This window comes from Spea bombifrons, chromosome 6 (assembly GCF_027358695.1).
Source record: "Spea bombifrons isolate aSpeBom1 chromosome 6, aSpeBom1.2.pri, whole genome shotgun sequence".
Classification (NCBI taxonomy): domain Eukaryota; kingdom Metazoa; phylum Chordata; class Amphibia; order Anura; family Pelobatidae; genus Spea; species Spea bombifrons.
In genome coordinates this window covers 14,262,501-14,276,069 of record NC_071092.1, presented here as the reverse complement: position 1 = coordinate 14,276,069, position 13,569 = coordinate 14,262,501, and the positions used below count along the sequence as shown (strand labels likewise).

At 41.1% G+C, this 13,569-nt stretch overlaps 1 protein-coding gene across 1 annotated transcript; it reads left to right on the top strand.

The window, feature by feature from the left end:
* Positions 1-1,067: 1,067 nt before the first annotated feature.
* Positions 1,068-5,004, top strand: PLPP6 (phospholipid phosphatase 6). The gene is made up of 3 exons (XM_053469307.1): positions 1,068-1,163; positions 1,303-1,790; positions 4,016-5,004. The coding sequence occupies exons 2-3, from the start codon at positions 1,340-1,342 to the stop codon at positions 4,375-4,377; spliced, it is 813 nt and encodes a 270-aa protein (XP_053325282.1). The 5' UTR covers positions 1,068-1,163; positions 1,303-1,339; the 3' UTR covers positions 4,378-5,004.
* The last annotated feature ends 8,565 nt before the right edge of the window (positions 5,005-13,569 follow it).

Genomic DNA, 13,569 nt, shown 5'->3' with positions numbered 1-13,569 from the left:
CCAGGACAGGTTCTGCCACACCGACAACTACACACACACACCAGGACAGGCTCTGCCACATCGACACCCAAACACACACACACACACACACCAGGACAGGCTCTGCCACACCGACATCCAATCAGACATTGAACAGATTAACTGAAACTATGGCTTGTCACTCCCTGGTTGCATATCCTGGCTGTCTGCAATAGTTGAGACAATACACTTCTAGGGACAGCTGAAAACATGGGGAGTTACAGGGAAAAGTTATAATATAAAATAAATATGCCTTATATACTCTATATGCCTGATATGCCACTGCGCCCCCTGATATGCCTTATATGGAAGAGCCTGTCCTGGTATGTGGGTTTGGGTGGCGGTGTGGCAGAGCCTGTCCTGGTGTGTGTTTGGGTGTTTCTCTCTGTATAGATATATAATTTAGACGTGATTACCAATCACATATGTGTGCAAAACAGTTGTAACATAAATATGACTTTGTGTTGGATTTTAAAAGTATATGAAAAGGTAATATTTGTCCTGGATTTGTTTCAGTTCCTATTAGTTTAGCTTGATTGAACCCAATTTTTCAATCAGCTTGATCTGAATTTAAGGTTTGCTTTGATCTCACCAAGCTTTGAATGTTAATTGTGTTGGTTGTGAGGAAATTATGAATTGCGCTTGTGAAATGCGCTCATGATGTTTAGTGATCAGAACGTTCAGAGCTTTTTTCCCAAAGTCTAGAAATTGGACCAGTAATTCAGTTGGGCCCATTTTTTGGCTACAGGGCTATAGATGACACAGATTTACCTAACATTCTAAACTCTTGGACTTTCTTAAACAGGGACACTGGGGAGGTAGCCTTTTGTGTCAGCGTTACACTCCACTGTCTCTACACCTCTTTCTTATTAGTCCTTTTATTTTTGTTGTTAAAAAGAGTAAAAAAAAACACATTCCGAGCTCTCAACAGCTTTATCTCTGGGATTAAGGGGCGAGGTCACACGTTTTTTCTACTCTCGCTGGAGGCTTATTGGAGCCTTACTCCGGCGCATGCGTGCAGCTCACGCTAGATACCTGAAGTTTAAGCCGTCGGATGCCGGAAGGACTACTTTGGATACCCGGAAAAAGCATCCGGGTGACTGAAGAATCACGGATGCAGAGAGTAGAAGTGCTCTGCATCAATGGTAGGCGGCTGAATCATTGACAGAACCGGGGGTTCCTGGCGTCGATATATTTAAAATGCATTTGTTCTATCATATCTAATAAAATCAATAACATATTGACATGCATATAATTGTTTGTCATGTTTTTCCCCTTGATTAGGTTTCTTTCGTTGAATCGAGACGATTATAATCTAAAGATGCCGAGTCCAAGGGTTAAAAGAACAGCCACCTCCTTCTCCACTAACAATAATGGAAGAATTGAATTCATGTCTCTGCTTACCAACAGAACAAGTGCTTCAGAAACACCTACAGTCCGGCATCGGGCGTCCGATAGCCCCGTGCACCGCAAGGACTCTTTCAGCTCTTCCACTTCATCTCAGCAGCAACAGCTTCCGGAAGAAGACTGCATGAAATTAAATCCGTCCTTTTTTGGGATCGCCCTTAGGTCACTATTAGCTGTTGATCTATGGTTGTCCAAGAAATTGGGAGTATGTGCGAGAGAGGGCTCGTCTTGGGGCAGTGCCCGTCCTATGATGAAGTTGATTGAGATTTCTGGACATGGTATACCTTGGATTGCTGGCACCATCTATTACCTGTATACGAGTGATAGCTATGCTGTACGTGAGGTTATTCTGAACCTACTGTTTGGTAAGTAGGGAGCAATGCTGATGTTTTTAATGGAGGCCTACAATATTTATTTTTCATCGCCATAAAATCTTATTTATATCACCTCTGCTGATGTAAATACATGTTTTACTCTAATCCCAGGAATGCTTACAAGGTATATTTTGTGTTATAATTATTGCATTTGGAAACTTTATTCACAAAGATAACTTGCATATGTATAGGTTGCTGGTCTCTAAAATACTAAAATACATTTTTTAAGAGGAATTGTTCATTTGCTCCTTTGCACACTCCCGGCTCAATGCCCTGCAGGAGGTGTGTTCTGCAGACCATATCTCCCTGCATATGTAATATACTCTCCTCCAGTCAGCTCCAGTGCTGGCTCGGGGTACGCTGTTCAGACGTTTATGCACATGTGTGGAAAGCGCTGCCAGCTCTTGTTTGGAGCATTTCCCGCCACTAATTGATTGCTTCAGCAGCCAATCAATGGCAAGCTTACGGAGACCACAGAGCGGATGAGGGCAGCAACTGCTGCAGGCCAACCCCTTCTGTGTCAAGTAAGTTGTTTAATTTGTTTGTTTTTCTAGAATGCATATTAAGCTCTTGACGACAATGGACAGTCCGGGCACGTCACGCAAAAACATTCAGTTAACGTCTACATTTGCTTTCTTTACCCAAACGATATTGCTATTAGCGACACCGAGATGGGCATGTCTGGCCCCTCCCCAGGGCATCAGTGCCTGCCAGGGGCAGATGTCTGTTTTAAAAGTGTTTAGGATGCGATCAATGGTGTCGTTAGCGTGGCATTCAGCAACACCGTACTCTCACCCCAGGACACACTGTGACCCCTCCTTTGAAAAAAATAAAAAAAGTTTTCAAGGTCTCTCCAGACGCTCCTGAGAACTCTGGCTCCCCTTGCAGGTTAAAAACAGGTACTGCATCCAACCATGCAAGACAATGAAGCCCAGCTTTCTAATCACAATGTGATTAGTAAAATAAATTGAAAAGAATAACAAAAAGGTAACATCAGGGAAACCTTCCTGTTCCAAAACAAGGCCCAAAAAAATTAGCGCTATATCTTAAAACAATTCTCACATGAAAAGAGTTAAAATACTGGCATAAAATGTTAAATGCCCATGGGCTGTCTACTTTTAAAAAATGTATCGATGGGGTAAATTGAATTGGCTGGTGTAAATAATGTCCCAATTAACACAGGGGGCAATATGAAAGAAAGATATAGTGGAGCCGGAGAGGGTTCAAAGACGGGCAACCAGAGTAATAAGGGGAATGGGAGGACTACAGTACCCAGAAAGATTATCAGAATTAAGGGGGCAGTACAGAGATCACTCCCAGGACCTATTTATACCCAGGACTTTATCTATAACAAGGGGACATCCTCTACGGCTGGAGGAAAGAAGGTTTCTACACCAGCACAGACGGGGGTTCTTTACAGGAAGAGCGGTGAGATTTTGAAACTCTATGCCAGAGGAAGTGGTAATGGTAAACTCAATAAAAGAGTTCAAAAGGAGCCTGGAAGTGTTTCTTGAAAGCAATAATATTACAAGTTATGGATATTAGATTAATCGGGACAGAACGTTGATCCAGGGATTTAGTCTGATTGCCATATTTGGAATCGGGAAGGAATTGTACCCCTGGTATGGGGCAATTGCAATCTGCTTCATAAGGGTTTTTTGCCTTCCTCTGGATCAACACAGTAGGGACACAATATGTATATAGGTTGAACTTGATGGACTTTTGTCTTTTTTCAACATTATGAACTATGTTACTATGACGGCATGTCAAATTTCCAATTTGAAAAATGCACACGTCACGAAAGTGGCCTTTTAGCCCCCAAACAACCCGACAAACCCGTGCATGGAGGGTATCACTGTCACACAACACCTGCTGAACACATAGGGTGTTGTGTGACAGTGACATATACCAGGAGCTGTTAATGCATAGCTAAAGCACAACGTGTGTAGGAAAAATAAACACAAAAAATACTACTGCAAACCTTGACATTGGCTGGTGGTAAAATGTGTGCATTTGAAATACCCCTGGGCTGTCTCGTTTTCAAAAATATATGGTTTTATAGGGCACACTGAAATGGCCAAGCTAATATATATATTAGTGTGTGTGTATATATGTGTATATATATATATATATATAATAATTTTTATTTTTTTTTTTTAACTAAAATTTACATTTATTTATAATAAATTGTGATGCATCTTTTTCTTATTCAACAGCATTGCTTCTGGATATCATCCTTGTAGGAGTTGTGAAAGGCATCGTGAAGCGTCGCCGTCCAACACAGAATCGTATGGACATGTTTGCTACCTTCTCTGTGGACAAGTATTCCTTCCCTTCGGGCCATGCAACAAGAGCAGCCATGGTGTCTCGCTTTGTGCTTAATCATCTAGTGCTGGCTGTTCCTGTCAGGTTACTGGTAATTCTCTGGGCAGTTGTTGTCTGCTTGTCTAGAGTCATGCTTGGTAGGCACAATGTAACTGATGTCCTGTTTGGCTACTTTATGGGGCACATGCAGTACAGTATAGTTGAGTATTTCTGGCTGTCACCAAATGCTTTACCATCTTTGTTCAAAATGTGATATATGCAAACAGGAAGTAATTATGATTGGTGGTCGTTGAAGGCTCATTCTCATTCGCAATGGAAATACGATTGCCTAACACACGTTGCTGCTTTTATTATATCTGTAGGGTCGAGTACATGCAACAGTTAGATGACTGCTGAGACAAAATAATCTTTACATTATTAGTAAACAACATTTGCAAGTAAGAAGCATTGCACTTAAAGATCCAACATGTTGTTCCTATTGAATTGCTGAAATCAAGGACATCATGTAATCTTGCCAATAAACAGCTAATCAATTTAGAAAAATTAAAATGGTATTGAAGGGGTATCTTGTATCGTAAAAATATTTTATTTTTTAGGGAATACATCTTAGTTTACCTGTATTTGAAAGCACCTGTCTATGTATTTACTGTGGGCTGACTTTAAAGATCATTTTTGCCTATGAACTGCATACTCTCAGGCCAAGGAATGGGTGAGGTATTTCTTGTTGGAAACGTTTGTGTATATAATCTGAATCGCATTCTAGAAAACCGTTAATGCTACATGGCTGGATTTCTTTTCAGAATTACTGTCAATTCTTTCCACCAGCATAATTTTTTAAACAAACTTGCCATTCTTTTGCCAATCAGCCTTAATATTCCGAAAATTTTTATTACATTTTAATTAATATACCTTGACTGTTAGCATGGATGTTCATATTCATTGCATGCTATATTGCAGGTTGTCACCTAAGAACTAATTATACCTATGACAAGACTTCCTGCCATATTATACACCTTGTAAAATGACAGTAGTCACCCATAGATATAGTTATTTTGATGAGTATTTTAGATGTTGATTGTTTACAGCTGTAGGACTACCTTACTGCGTTTTTGGTAGGTTCCCTGGTATTGTTTTATATAATTTGCAAAATAGGAAAAAAGGAAGTACATTTTGTAGGGTCCCTTTGTCTGACATTTTTTTTCCCACATCTGTCATTTAACTGCTAAAATAACTAATTGGGGACTTCTGCCAGAGGCGCTTCTGGGAAAATTACTAACCTTGAGTAGGGTGGTCAAAACTAATTTTGGCCTATTAATGGATTCTAATCATAATTCTGCTTATTTTGGGGACCAAAGGTGTCATTAGGTATCTGCAGTGTATGTGGCAGAATAAACTCATGGTTCTCTGGATTTGCTGGTGATCGTGTCCTGGTGACTGATTTACATGAACCAAGACATATATATGTCCACTTTGTACAAAATTTTTGAAATCTGAATTTTCTATAGAAACCTGTTGAACGCGGTCAATTAAATGCAAAAATAAAAATTATAATGTGTGTGTGTGTGAATTGGGATAACTTAACTTACTGGACAATTTGAGTTTTGGACGGATAAATCACTACTATATTATAACATATGCACCTCTTGTTTTGACTGTGAATACTGTATATTTATGCTGTTAAATATTTAATAGCCGGAGGTTGGTTTGGTTAGTGTGTCTTTTCTAAAGCTATTAGACTGTGGTTTTCTTTGGTATAAGTAGTTCTACAGATACAAGCTTTTGGGCATTTATCTTCTGTATGCTAGAAATGGTAAATTTGTTCAGATTTTTTTCCAGTGATTATTTTTACTTGTAAATGTCTGCATTTCAACAGGAAGGCACTCTGGTGGCTTTATCAGTCGTGTAGAAGACTTGATTTGAAAATGCTGTGAACCAATACACAGGTTTTGCACGTATGCAGTAATCAGCTTCCATTCTCCAAACCTTATTTTCTAAACTACATCAGTAGCCACCACTATAGAGCTATTACTCTATGTGATAGCAACATGTTGCCCTGTCATCAGTGATGCCTAAAGCCATAGCTAGCTCCTCTTACGCCCGAGGCAAGAATGGAAAATTGTGGCCCCAGCCACTTTTTTTACAGATGTTATTTTATTTACACTGCCCTTACACGCACATATACACATACACTCCAATTGCCTTTACACACACATGCACATACACACACCAGCTTACAAACACACAAATACCTACAATGCTCTTACACACCTGCCCATACACACACACACAAGCTTGCAAACCCACACACATATATACACATATACTGCCCTTACATCCCTTTCTCCCCATCTCTTACCATTCTCATCCTCCATCCTGTCATGGGAGCGCAAGGTCTGTCATTTCAGGCCTCTGCTTTAGTGCTCCCTAATTACTATGCCTGCGCATAGTGATTAGGGAGCACGGATGGCGAGGTCTGTCATAAACTTTCAACATCCATGCGCAGATGGACAGAAAAAATAAGTAATATAAAAACCGAATTTAAGGCAGACTTGGACCTACTAGCTAACCTACCTTCACCAGTGTGTACTGTTCAGGATATTGAATGTCACATTTGATTCAGTTAAAGTAACGACAAATACATTCATGAAGGTATTGTCTGGTAAAGCTTTAAAAAGGGGAAATGTTCTTAACTCTGTCGGCCTCACTGTACCCAAAAACTAAGATTCCTGTATGTGTTATGTTTTTGTTTATGTATTAAAGACATATTTAAATGAATACCAAAATGCATGTGCAGTGCATCTTGCTATTCATATATGCAAATCCTACCTCATTCATTGTACATTTTGCTTAAAACAAAACTTAAGCAAACCAATTCACAAACAAATCACAGAATAATAAACAAGACAGTTGTAAAATTTGCCAATAATCATCAGAACAGGAAAATGACTGGGTCAGGCTTAATACAGCAGTATTTGGTATGCTTCTATAATTCTAAGCCGTGATGGGTAAACAAATTTAAATGGTTTTGCTTGCTTGTTAAACGTGCTGTCCCAACAACTCTGATAAAGGAAGACTTAGTATCTAAATTACATCATTAATGGCACTGAGAATGCTTAACGAAAAATGCTTAGGTTTGCTTAAAATGCTAGAGGGCACAATTAAAGTTTTGTCTCAGTGGAACAGCAAAATAACAGTTTAAACAGTAGCCACAAAATAAATCCTTCCCTACGAGGCATATTCTTACAGCATCCTGTTTGATTGCTGCAGCCAGTACATGGCAGTGTTTTTTCTGTTTAACTAGTTAATGCATTCCTATTTTGTTGTTCCTTGATTACTAGACCGTTTTACTGTTTCTGTTAAAACCTCTGGAATTCCAGAATTGATGCCAGCACCTTATTGTTCTGTAATCTTTGTAGAGGCCACATTTTAACTGTATCACTGATATTGTATCTGATTTTAACTTGTGTTCAAAGATTGATTTTCCCATTATTTTTCAGTATCTTTTGTTTTAATTTCCTGTAATTTATTTCTAAATAAAGGAAGAAATGGTGAGCAGTGTGTTTTCTTTAAGTATGGTAATGCTTATGTTTTTATATGGATTTTTATACAAATACACTGGACACATACATACTGCTGATGCTCTTGAGAGCTAGCTAGGCATTTGTGCATGAGACATGTTCTGTTTGTGAATCCTGGAGGATTCAGCCAAATAGTAAGAGTGCCTTTACTCATGCAGTGGGCAATGACACTCCCACCACCATGCTTGACTGTAGGCAAGACACATTTTGTCCTCACCTGGTCGCTGCCACACGCTTGACACCATCTGAACCAAATTAGTTTATCTTGGTCTCATCGGACCATAGGACATGATTCCAGTAATCCATGTCCTTAGTCTGCTTGTCTTTAGCAAACTGTTTGCGTGCTTTTTTTTGCATAATGTTTAGAAGAAGGCTTGATGCAGTGTGCAACCTCTGCAGCAATGCTGGCAGCACTCATATGGCTATTTCACAAAGACAACCTCTGGAGATGACGCTGAGCATGTGCACTAAACATCTTAGGTCGACCAGGGTGAGGCCTGTTCTGAGTTGGACCTGTCCTGTGAAACCGCTGTATGGTCTTGCCCACCGTGCTGCAGCTCAGTTTCAGGGTCTTGGCACTCTTCTTATGGCCTAGGCGAACGTTTTGGGGCCCGAGTGCCCAATTTTCTGCACGAAACCAAGTTGCAGACCTCAAAGTGCCAACAATGCATATGGAGAGGAAGTTTTTTCAGGGCATAATTACTGTCCACAGCAGTGTGCATCAATTTGCCCGTATAAATTATGTTTGGTTTTTTTAAGCATAGAAACATAGAATGTGTCAGCAGATAACTATTTGGCCCATCTATATGCCCAAGCAGAAAAACACATGAAAAGAGGGTATATTCGTGAAAAGGATTTTATTAAATAACATTCACGTTTGCACTGAAATGATATTGTTGTATAACAAAAATGGAACCTAACAATTCACAGAACTTGTCCTGCATTGTCTGCCAACTCTTCTACACGAGGATCCAGAACTTTCCATTACTAAACTTTTTAGCAACATTACTAAACGTAAAGCGAGACATATGAAGACATATTCACTAATATTTAAAACCATGAAGGAGACAAGGGTGCTGCAAACAGAATACAATGTAATAATAATTTATAACTGGCAGCCGTTCGCATTGATGTCAGCCCTCCTCCCACCTGAAACACCTTTGTGCCGCTCACCAGAATGCAATCCGAAAAATTAGCTGGTGACTCGGCAACCTGGGCGCGTGCCAGTACTAAAGGCTTTGTGTGCCTCTTGTGGCATGCGTGCCATACGTTCGCCATCGCTGGCCTAGGCCATCTTTATGTAGAGCAACAATTCTTTTTTTCAGATCCTCAGAGTTCTTTGCCATGAAGTGCCATGAGCGAGTGTGGGAGCAATAACACCAAATTTAACACACCTGCTCCCCATTCACACCTGAGACCTTGTAACACTAACGAGTCAAATGACACCAGGGAGGGGAAATGACTAATTGGGCCCAATTTGGACATTTCCACTTAGGGGTGTAGTCCCTTTTGTTGCCAAGGTTTAGATATTAATGACTGTGTGTTACTTTGAGGGGGCAGAAAATTATACAGGCTGTACACTCACTACTTAACATTGTAACATTGGACCTTATGTCCAGGGATGGGGTCTCTCCAAAAATTAGACTTGTTCCGTGCTCATAGGTAGCATGTTATAATATTGCCATTGATTGTGCAGGGGGAATGTGTAAATGTACTTCCGTATATATCAGCAGTCACAGGTCTATTACTTACCTTCAAATGTATGCCGTGCATCCCCCATCCACTTTTGAGCTACCTGGGTACCGTGGTATGTATACACCTTCCCGGTCAGCCACAAACTGATTATACAGCGTAAGAAAAAAAGTGAGTGAGTATTTCAACTTCATTTTCATTCTTCACCGAAGGTATCTAAAAATCACACGTGCGCACAACGGTGGAATGCATGCCTGGGTGGTGCTGCTTTCCACTGAAGAATCGGATTTCACTACAGCACATGCGCAGATCAGATCTTCCAAGTTGTCCCAAATAGGACATAGGGGCAGAATGACCATATTTGGGAAAAAAGACAAAAAACATTGGGTATTTTTAAACTCAGGAAAAATAGTAGAATCTATTTAGCAGTTTTTTATTAGCTTTTGTAGATGAGTAAAATATTTCTCAAGTAAAAGAGTCAATTTTTCACCATATTTTATTCTGTATTTTATAATAAATTATATGATATGATCAAAATAATGGCATCTAAAGAAAGCAATTGTTCTGAAAAGCAAAGTATAACGTGTTGGTGCATTTTCTTGGTCTATTTTAGTTACACAGTTTGACACATAATGACTTCTAAACATACCAACCATTTCTATATAGATAATTAACAATCCTTCCTTTTAAACATGCTTTGTATTACCGTATTTGCCAACGCTCTGAAAAATACTCCTCGTCTTATATTCGAGGTTGTCTTATAAAAATAGAGGTCTGACAGCCGGTGAACGTCTGTGCGATACGCGCAGACAACCCCTGCTGCTGTCGGCACTTCCTCTGGAGCTTCTATGATGGAGCACCACCGTGACATGACCTTCCGGGGCTCCAGCATAGAAGCCCCGGTGGAAGTACCAGCCAGCAGCAGCGGAGGTTGTCTACGCACATTGCGCAGATGTACATCGGCTGCCAGAGAGGAGGATCCCCCGCTGCTACCACACACTTCTGCCAGGGCTTTTATAAAGGAGCACCGGTGTGACCTTCCGGTGCTCAGTCATAGAACTCCCGGGTAGCAGTGGAGGTTGTCTATATGCATCGCGCAAGCGTCCACCAGCTACCCCCGCTAAACACCAGGGAGTCTGGAGCACAGACTGCATCGCTAAGTGGGGGGGGTATAAGGCATATCTGGGGGGGCAGAGTGGCATATAGGGGTATAAGGGATATCTCAGGGGCACAGTGGCATACAGGGGGTATAAGGCATATCGGGGTGGGGCAGAGTGGCATATCAGGGGGGTATACGGTATATTTGGGGGAGAGTAGCCAACTGTGGGGCACATGTGCATAGCTGAGGGGCAGGTTGGCAAATAAAGGGGAATAAAAACAAAAAATGCATTTTTCTCAATCATAGTTTTTATTAAATATGAAAAAAGTTTACATGTGAATATTTATTATTATTATCTTTTATTTATATAGCGCCAACAATCTACGCATATATTCAAGGGGTATGACAAGACGAGAATTGACAGACTAAGACAAACCAATACATTAGGTGGAGAGAGCCCTGCACTCAATTTACTAATAAAACTTTTTTTTCTCATAGGGTAGTCTTATATTCAGGCTTTTTCTTTTTTCTAAATTAATATTAAAATTTTGGGGGGTTGTCTTATAATCGAGCAAATACCGTAATTTCCCTACTACTGAACTAAGACTTACTGGTCTGTGGTTAGTTTAGACAGCAGTCATTGAGATTGACTCTGCATAATCATGTAGCTTTAATTACGTTTTTCCCCTCATAAAACACGTGAATATGCTATAGATTACATTATATATAATGCATACATATTATGAATTATTTGCATAAAATTATATTTAAAGTTAAATAATGTTTTGAGAAACATTGTCAGGAACTGGGTCCATACAGACGACTGTAATGACCCAGAGCGCCCAAAGATGGAGTGCAGGAGTTATTGCGCGGTAGCGGAGTTGGATAGGGCCTGATGCAGAGTGACTCCACTCTCCCGGGTGGGCATCTAGGGTTGTGCAGCCACATATCAGCGCCCTGACATAGCAGCTGATGATAACCAGAACTTGGAGATATCCTGCAGGCATCCTGGAGCAGGCATGAGACATAGCAGTAGAATCATGTGCAGGATACTGCAGGCTGGGAGTATGGAAAGCTAAGCAGAGTACAGGAGAAACATAGCAAGTAAGGGGGACAGAGCAAGGGACAGGGAGACCAAGCAAGAAACATAACCAGACAAGATATACATAATACAGGGTACCACAGGGAACAAGACAAGGAATTCAGGACAGGACACCCCTCTACCGGGGATACAGGACACATCACAGACTGACACACATAAATACAGGAACTAGCCCAGGACTATATGATAACTATTGGAGATTCCGTCACATCTTATGGCCATAGTATGCTTAGCCCACCACTACGCCAAAAGTACTCCAATGATGGTGGGTCCTAACGCTAAACCCTGCTTACTGAATTACTAATAAACTAAGCATTGAATCCAAACAGTCATAGAAGTCCCGGGTAGCAGTGGAGGTTGTCTACATGCATCGCGCAAGCGTCCACCAGCTACCCCCGCTAAACACCAGGGAGTCTGGAGCACAGACTGCATCGCTAAGTGGGGGGGGGTATAAGGCATAAGGTATAATGCCAGAAAGACATACCTTTAGCCTGCAGACTGAGACAAACATAACACACGGGTGGGGCACACCTTATAAAGGAAACAGAGCTGAAGCAAAGAGCAGAACTGGAATCCAGGAATCAGAGGTTCAGGACAGAGCATACGGAAATCCAGAAATGGACCACAGCTAGACAGGGAAACAAAAGACATGCAGCTCCGCAGCCTTGATGGAGCCTGACAAACAAAGGTGACATTTTAGGCTACATGCCTAAATGCATTGAGTTGTTGCCCTGTGTTTGGCTGATTAGCTATTTGTGTTAACAAGCAATTGAACAGGAGTACCTAATAGAGTGGCCAGTGAGTGTATATAGTGCTTTGCAAAAGTTTTATAAAAGTGCTGTTAAGTAATTCTTTCAAAAATAGACATGTTAATAGTTTATGTTTATCATTTAACAATAATGAGTGAACAAAAGAAAAATCTAAATCAAATCAATATTTGGTGTTACCAATCATTGCCTTCAAAACATCATCAATTCTCCTAGGTACACTTGCACAAGATCAGGGATTTTGGAGGCATATAGTTAAGTGTATGATTAAACAATTATACCAAACCTAATACGTAGGTTGAAACACAATAATTAACTGAAACAGATACAGCTTTATAGGAGGTATAAAACGGTTGAGGAACCATTCACAAAGTGAGGTTGCTAAAGACAGTTTAATGTCATAAATCATATGCCATGGCAAGACTGAGCATAGCAACAAGACACAAGGTAGTTATTCTGCATCAGCAAGATCTCTTCCTGGCAGAAATGTTGTTCTGAGATGTTCTGTTCAAGCTCTTTTGAAGAAGCACAAAGAAACAGGCGTCGTTGAGGACCATAGATGTAGTGGTCGGCCCAGGAAACTTGGTGATAACTTCCCTTTACAAGCTGATGATGCCCAGCAACACCATCAGCTCACAGAAAACCGTGAGACCATGTTACACCCATCTACTGTACTGAGGAGCCTAATCAGAAGTGGTCTTCATGGAAGACTTGTGGCCAAAAAGCCATACCATGCCTCAGCTCTTAGCATGTCCTTCAAGTGCACTGCTAGCTAGCTGGAGAGTTTCATTGTGTGTCCCTTTGTGAAAACTAGATGACCAGGGAAAAAGTAAGCAAGTCCTGGAGGTCACTGTTCCCTCTAAGCTGTGCGCTTGTGCGCGCGCACATAACTTTTTGAGGGAGCGCACACGAGCTAACATTGTGCGCACAGTACCTAATGGGGAGCTGGGGGGGCGGGCAGTCAGTCCAGGGTGACGCTGGCACTCCTCCAGAGACGGACATTAATGTCCGCCGCTGGAGGAGCAAGCTCGGTTGGGGAGATAAAAAATCTCACCTCAACCGGCTTAAAATCAATCAAGGGAGCGGGAGGTCTGTTAATACAGACCTCCGATCTTGCTCCCTTGCTATGCGCGCGGCAACTGATGCTGTGTGTCGGTATTTGAATTCAGATCCCGGCACACAGCACTGACGCCACGCCCACCTTCTT